The sequence below is a fragment of the Phaethon lepturus genome, unplaced genomic scaffold (genome assembly GCF_000687285.1).
Source record: "Phaethon lepturus isolate BGI_N335 unplaced genomic scaffold, ASM68728v1 scaffold3932, whole genome shotgun sequence".
NCBI classification, from domain to species: domain Eukaryota; kingdom Metazoa; phylum Chordata; class Aves; order Phaethontiformes; family Phaethontidae; genus Phaethon; species Phaethon lepturus.
In genome coordinates this window covers 9,404-17,291 of record NW_010523943.1, presented here as the reverse complement: position 1 = coordinate 17,291, position 7,888 = coordinate 9,404, and the positions used below count along the sequence as shown (strand labels likewise).

Below are 7,888 nucleotides of genomic sequence, written 5' to 3'. Positions count from 1 at the left end.
AGGAAAATGCATTGATAATCTGAAGATCAAATGTTGTTCTAATTTTACTTTCCAAAATCCACCTTTATAATAGTCCTTTAATTTTAATAACCAGTCCTTGCCTGTACATTAATCCAGGTAGTATTTGCATTGTTACAGTTGCATCTTAGTAGTAACAGACAAATTCACGTTGAGCTAGGCATACCCCAAACCCAGCACTGAAGATCTGTGGGGCTGGAAGCATGATGTGCAAATATACAGCAAGAGACCGAAAATGGGGGAGTACAAAGAAAAAAACTGCAGTTTTGTTCAACATACTAAGCTTTGGCCTTAATACACTAGCAGCAGTTTTCAATTCTACTTCTCAAATTACTGTCCTTATGATGGTTGGGACAAAGAAAGGAAAGAGGATTTGAACGATCTGAAAGCATTATTTTTGATGCTTGAAAGTACGTGTTCATTTATTGGGTTCATACAAATTAATGTAGATATTAATGGTAATATCTACATCTAAATTTGAATCAAGAAAAATTCACAGGTAGTTACTTTTCTACAGATTCTGAATTTGTTTTGTGGTCATGTACTGATTATGTTTTTTTTTTAACTTGGCATTGGAGGTAGAAGGTAGACAAGAGTTGAGCTGGCAGAGATCAACAAGAATCCTGTGAAATGCCAAGCCAATATGTGGCAATGCCAGTATAATCAAGTTTTATTAAACAATTGGTGATGAAATCAATGGTTTACAAACACAAAAAAAACCCCAAACCAACAACCCACAGAATTAATGTGAATTTCTTTGCTAATCCTGGAGTCCTAGAAGGATCCTGGTATTTCGGAGTCTACATTTTATCTGCATTACGAGCATAAATGATAGATATGTTAGAAGACTGGGTGTAAGACAGAGCTTATCGTTGTCTCAGTAGTTAGAAAGAAATAGGCAGGACATAAGTCCTGTATTTTGTTCTAGGGGCTAGTTTGGACAGAATGTTTCAATGAGGGAGAGCAAGGAGAAAAGCTAGTGTTGTTTCAGGTACAACCATACAATTGGAACAAATTCCCTACTACTTTTTGTGGATCTGACTTAAAACATTCTAGTTTAGGGAAGTTATGTTTTGGGTCCTCTAATAATTACCTAGATAAACAGAATCATAGAGCTTGTTTGGAGATACCTTTAATAGGTTGACTAGGGGTTCTGTGTACAAATGGCTTCTAGTAAAATGACTTTTAAACCTGGGACAAAGTTTGTCAGATCATAGTATCTCTAATAGACTTTTATCAATCCAAGGGAATAAGCATCTTCTGTAATAGGTGAATAGAAATTTCTCTAGCTTGCCATCCTATCTTTTAGGACTTTAAGGAAAACGTATTCAATGTTGTGGCAAAACAAGCTATCTTCTTTTGATATCCTTTGAATAAGCTTGTGTGGCTGTGGCTGGAACCAGCTGGACATCTAGTAAGCTGCTACTTTTGTGTCCCATCACCTAGGCCCTTAATCATAGGCTTTTCTTAATCATTAGTAGTACTTTCTCTCTTTATTATGGATCTGTTGTAGGCTCTGTCTGTTACATCATCTCAAGAATTGCCTTAAGGTCAGAACAAAAGCTTCATCCTGCACTCCGGGAACATTCTGGCCTTAGATGGGGCGGGTGACAGAACAAGCACATGAAGTCTGGTGGCAGAAATGGTGCTTTTTTCTTTAGTTAAGGCAAGATACTTCTATGTATTTACTTTTGCCCCCATCTGTGTAGGTTCTCTGCCTCAGTTCTGCTTGTTGATTTGGAGCATTTAGAAGTCAAACAAATATTGCTGATGTCCAGGATTCGTTCCTTTCCTGTGGATTTGTCTCTGAATCTTTCTGCCTCTTCCTCACGTGAATTATTCCTTCTTTTGTGCTGGTTTTTTTTTCCAACCATAGGCTTACAGTTGATCCAACTGTTTCTGCTGCAAGACTTTTTTTCATTTGCTCTCTCATCTTAGTATTCCTGGTAGTTTTTTTTAATCTCTTGAAATCTATCACTTACACTTGCACCCTTTTTCAGCTTCAGTGTAATTCCACTTTCTAAATGCTTGTCAGAAAAACACACCAGGACTGGTTTATGTGAGCTGCATCTCTTCCTTCCCTCATCCTAAGCTGTTCCCAGTTTAATGGGAGCTATTAACACTTTTGATCCTGTCTCCAATCCAACAGTCATTTTGTCTGTGCTCAGGGAGACATGCGGCTTCATAATCTGAGCTCAGATTTACTAGTTGTACATAAACCACATCTCCCCACTGTTCAAGTAGTCCAGTTTTTAGTTAGAGAAAAGGGATGGAGAAATAATTGTACTTACTCAGACAACTGCTGTCAAAGTCCAGTTTAGCACTTCTTTAAATGTTGGCCTCTTGTAGTTCTATGAGGTATTTCCCACATTTATCTGAAATATAGTTCTGTGAACATGTAATTTTTAGGATAAGGATGAAAAAATTATTCATAAAATACTAAAGAAAAGTACTATGGTACCATTAAATCATTTGGATAAAAGTTCTCAGGCCATTCTGATCTTCTTGGTGTGGGGGAATTCTGGGATACAGGCTACAACAAAAGGGGTAATGCTGGAGTCCCTCCCTCTCCAGTGTCTTGACTTGAATGAACAGGGAACTGAGGAGAGGCAGAGTGGGCCAAGATGGTACAGAGCAAAGCATAAAGGCTAGTGTCTGCATCACGGTAAAATCACTGCCTAGTGATTTTGGTATAACATGTTTTGAATTTGATGCTGCTACTCAGTCTATTGTCTGTCACTAAGTCTTTGATTTTCTTTAAAAGACTGTTCTATAAACTAAACAATATACTAAAATGTTTTGTTTCTCCTAGTTGCCTCAAAATGTAGCATGCACAGTTGATAATATGAACTGATCTCTAAGATAAAAGAACATTGTCATTTCTCATTACCAAAATGCATGTTATGGATATGAAGAAGAAGGGGCGCTAGCAGAAGAAAGGATTAGGTGTTTGCCTGTATATATAACATAACATAAATATACTTTCAAAGGGTCTTCACTTCTTACATGACTCCTTCACAGCACTGCTGTTAGGGTTCAATATATCCTTGACCTGTGGATTTAGTTCTTGCTTCCATGAAAAAAATATCACTACTTTTAACTACTGTTCCCTGTTTTTTAGGTAATGCACAGCATTACAATATATATTAAAGAATTTTGTCCTTAAATGTATAGCTTACCTAAGTTTTCTCTAACTTGGGGTTGTGCCAGCTCTCCAAATTAAAACCTTTTTACAAAATTCTGTAAAGAATAAATGTTACAAAGAGGTATCAGCAGAATTAGCCTGACTTGAGGTAAAAAAACGCTTCTGACTTTTTGATGGTAATGATTCAGAGGCTACAGAGCAAACATTCCACAGTATTAATGTTGCTTCATAAGTAGGCCAGCATTCTAGAAAACTAAATGCAAGAAATAGCCTCACCAGGATTTACATACCTTAATTAGAACGTTAGGTAGATGATGGAGAGAGATTGAATATTGTTATGCCAGCTATTTTAAATAATACGTGATCTAAATCATATTTCTGGTTAAAAGGTACTTTCTAAACAAGAACATTCATACTATGCATTAGCATGTGTACTTTTATTTTGCAATTGATTCAGTCTAGTGAGTTTTGCAAAATTTACCACTCCCAGGCTTTTGCCCCTCGGGACAATTAGATTGAAAACAACTTATACTTGTGTTGTTTTTTAACAGGATCTCTTGGACCCTGCTCGATGGAGAATGCTGATCCAACAGTTTAGATATGATAACTACAGACTACATCAGCTGGGAAACAATTCTGTTTTTACTATAACACTCCAGGCAGGCCTTTCAGCTATAAAAACACCGTATCCTTTAATGCAGATACTACTGTCGAGTGCAAAAAAAGCATTGTGGTTTTTTTCGTTCTATGGATGCTTTTCAGAGAGCTCAAAGAGGAGATGTCTCGCTTGAATATTTTTTCTAATGAGTTGTTTAAATGGAGTATGAATTGGTCTCTCTATTAAATTAAGGGGAGATTATAGTAAATGGCATTAGGTTTATAAAAAAAAATACATGTCCAAACCAAAATCTTAAGGTGAAATCTACATTGTGGTTGCATATGGGGCTCTTTCCATGTGTCTTAAGTTAGTGGATGTATCTGCAAAAGTTAGAGAGCTGAGTATGAATTACTTCTTTTTTTTTTTAAGCACTTACACACAAATTTACCCTGTCTGGTTTTATGTGAATATTAAAATATATCCTGCATCTTTTGAAACTTAGTTGGATTTTCTGCATGCTATGGTGTATTAGAGGACTGGTGCTGCTAAAGTGTTCTACGTCAGAAGCTTTACCTGTAGAGGGTGCCAGGCATTTGTTGCTCACTCTTGTTTCTTGAAACAAAGCAAGCACCTGATTCTTACATGTACACACTAAACTTGAATTAAGTGATTGTGTATGTTCTATAACAGAGGCTACATTTGCACAGTTTACTATCTTCTCCAATGTATGGCATTAACTAATTCTTGTTACATCCTGTGGTGGTTGTTCCTTAACTCTGTTAAACAGACAGTGTTACAAAGAGGATGGGAGCTCAAAAAACCCAGACTGCCCCGTGTGTAGCAAATCCCTGAACAAGCTGGCTCAGCCTCTGCCTATGGCACATTGTGCCAACTCCCGACTAGTCTGCAAGATTTCAGGGGATGTAATGAACGAAAATAATCCTCCTATGATGTTACCAAATGGATATGTCTATGGATACAATGTAAGTTGTCGAAATCAATGACTTACTGAAGTCTAAAATAGCAGTGGTTATAGTAATTTTCTACATCAAAATAAGAGCTTATAAACTCAGTCAGAAAGCTAGACGTATCTTCTATACTAACAGAAGAAAAGTAATTTCTTGCAGTAAATATACAGTCCTTTAAAAATTATGTGATTAAATTGATCTTAAACTATTGTCTGATTGAATATATAAAGTTAGGACATGAAATCAAATGGCATTGGAAATCTCTCCCTCTGGAGAGTGATAATGTAGAATAAATAACTTTTATGGGCAAAGATATTTTGACTTTGGACTATAACATCTTTGTTCCCAAATTAAGAAAAAGTTTATTTACTAAACAGTTAAATAATGCTTTCAGTTACTATTGTGAATATTATCTTTTGATTTCACTCTTTTTCAGTCTCTGCTTTCTATTCGTCAAGATGACAAAGTAATTTGCCCAAGAACCAAAGAAGTCTTCAACTTCTCACAAGCTGAGAAAGTCTACATCATGTAGGTCCGTAAAACACATGATAAAGTGCCGCTGGAATTTTGACACAGTGTATATTGGCATACCCTGTAAAGGGGGGGGCCTTAATGTGTGGCAAAGAAGCAAAACCTGCCACCTTGGGAATCAGACCTGTCGGTGGCATTATTGTTTCTTGCGACCAAAGATCAATGAGCAACAATAAACATTCTTCAAAAAAAAAAAAAGAGAGGAATTATGACTTAAGTTTGTACTTGAATGAAAACAAAAACAAATTTTGATTGTTAAGGTTTTGTAACATAAGGTCAAAAATTGGGCTCTTCTCAAAAGTACTTTCATCTTCTAAAGGTTAACTTTCTTTAAAGATGGACACTTGCACTGGGGGAATGTTACAACAGATTTGAAATTAAATCAATTTCCCTCTTTTTCACAATTGTCCAAGACCCTTTTGTTATCAAAGATTTCAGTAATACCAATATGTTCTCCTTTAAACTCCTCTTTGCCTTCTTTTTGATCCTCTCGTGAAGTAATCCTGAACACAAATTATGTAACTTATTTCCATGGGAAAATATTGATGTCTGACACAAGACTGGCTTCTCTGGAGGATCACCTAGGGACTGGTTTGAAGGAGTATCAAGTCTTTTTCCAAACCCAAATGTTTTAAGGAGGTTGCATAAGTATCGAGAGGAACTGAGAACATTTCAGGCAAAATCCAATGCTTGTTTAAATGTTCTTTTTCCAGTCTACCATAGTGTTAAAGTCCTTCTAAAGTTATTAGTTATGTGCATAGGGTTCAATATGAAATCATTAGTGCTACTGCCTTATTTCTTGCTTTGAGAATGTACTCACATGAAAATGAGCTGGTATTCTTAAGTGTTGGGCGAAGTTTCTGAAGATGCCTTGCAGGATGATTACATAATTTTAGGGTCTAAATAGTATTCATTACTGAAACTAATAGTTCAATTTTAACAACTACAGAACACATCCTTATGACTTTTCAGAAGAATTAAACCATTGTAGTTTAAACAAAACCATATTGTAGAGGTTTGTATTTAGCGCTTATTTTTGCATGTTGATGTTGATTAGCTAATAAAAGATTGTAAATGTAAAACATGTTAATAAAAATTGTTTTCCATTTCTTGATTATATAAAATTAGAAAGCTGCTTTGTATTTAAATGTCAAAAAAATCAGCTCTTTTCTAAGGGTCTCTTTTAAAAGGAGTGCAAAAAAATTAAAAAAAAAAAAAAACACCACACCACAACCATAAACATGTTCTTCAGGCTCCAAACTCAGAGCATCTCAGTCAAATAACTATTTGTGGTTTAAACTTTTCAGTTATGAACAGTACACTCCACTCTACATTCCTCTCAGGTTTTTTGTCTGCCGCTTCCTCAAGGACTGCCTCATGTCCTAGAGACTTTCTGTTAATAAAAGTTTGTGGGAGAGGCTAGGTGTGAGGTTTTGATGCGTGACTGAGTGCTTTAATGAATGCTAAGAAAGCATAGTGGAGGGACCGCAACTTCTATTCATGTTCAACACTTAGAGATTGTTCAACACTTAGAGATCACAGATACACAAACTGATTGTATTGGCCCCTCAAACTATAAATACAGTGGGATTTCCAGTGAGGTATGTCTGAAAAGGTTCCATTTTCATTAAGCATACATTATTGATGCTTCAGAACAGGTATATCTGGAACAACACTCTGTGCTGCCAGCTTGGCTGAGACCAGTGTGCCTGCATTTCCCTCGGCGTTTTCTAAAGTGGCAGATTCAGCAATTGCTTGGAACAAAAGCAATGTGCCAAGAGTTAGGTGAAGGTAGATAACGAGAGAAGTTGCATTGGTAACTGGAGTAATTGGCTGTCAGTTAAGCAGTAACTGATCTCTTCTTCCCTCATGGGGCAAGAGTTGAAGCATCCTTAGCAGGAGAGAGGACGTTGCCCTGGGGAGTGGTGTTGCTGAAACTCAAGTGGAAGAGCATCTGGTTTTCTTTGGCAGACTATTCACAGCATCATAGCAGAAGGGCAAGGATAACTCTGAGAATAGCAACCTCGCTTTTCCCTACTTCGCAGAAATGCTTAAAAGGTCAAAGCAGGGAGGAAGGGGTAGATTTTTATCAGCCCTGAGGAAGTGTGTGTGGTAACTGCATAACAATTGTAGGGCATGGAAATTGTTGCTTTTGCTTCTCTAAGTACTAGTTAGAGCTGTGACTTCCTGAGATTTCAGCCCTTTTTGCTTTCTGTGGCCTAAGCTGAGTGGTGAAGAAATCCAGGCTCCCAAAAAAATCTAGTCTGGGAAGGGAGAGGAGAGGAGCAGCTGACACAGGAGGGCCTCTGTTGATGGGAAGTGTTGGTGCCAACATGAGGTCTGAGTCCCTGGTGGTGTGTTATGAAGCAGGAGCTCCAGAAGGAGCCTAGGGGAGCTTCAGCTGCTTGTTAGCCATGATTGCTCGCTTCAGAAATCTGCAATCAAGCCGCCTATTTGGACTACAGCGAGACCTGTTTGATATGGGTGGTTGTAGCCTCCTGGCTGACTCCTGTGGGCTGTCCAGTACGTGTACATATAGGCTGGCTTTCATTCTCAAGGTTGCTCTGGCATGGCTTTAGAAGCCTTCCAGCCTTCTGAGGGTGAGAAATGGCAGCAGGGATGGATTGC

At 37.5% G+C, this 7,888-nt stretch overlaps 1 protein-coding gene across 3 annotated transcripts in view; it reads left to right on the top strand.

Moving 5' to 3' along the window:
* The window catches only part of MAEA (macrophage erythroblast attacher), a 36,656-nt gene extending 30,306 nt beyond the window's left edge, over window positions 1-6,350 (top strand). For all 3 annotated transcript variants that reach the window (XM_010282264.1, XM_010282266.1, XM_010282265.1), the window contains 3 exons: window positions 3,715-3,848; window positions 4,549-4,744; window positions 5,166-6,350. In XM_010282264.1, the coding sequence (XP_010280566.1) occupies window positions 3,715-3,848; window positions 4,549-4,744; window positions 5,166-5,261 (426 nt within the window). In that variant the 3' untranslated portion in view covers window positions 5,262-6,350. The remainder of the gene's footprint in view (window positions 1-3,714; window positions 3,849-4,548; window positions 4,745-5,165) is intronic.
* Window positions 6,351-7,888: the final 1,538 nt, after the last annotated feature.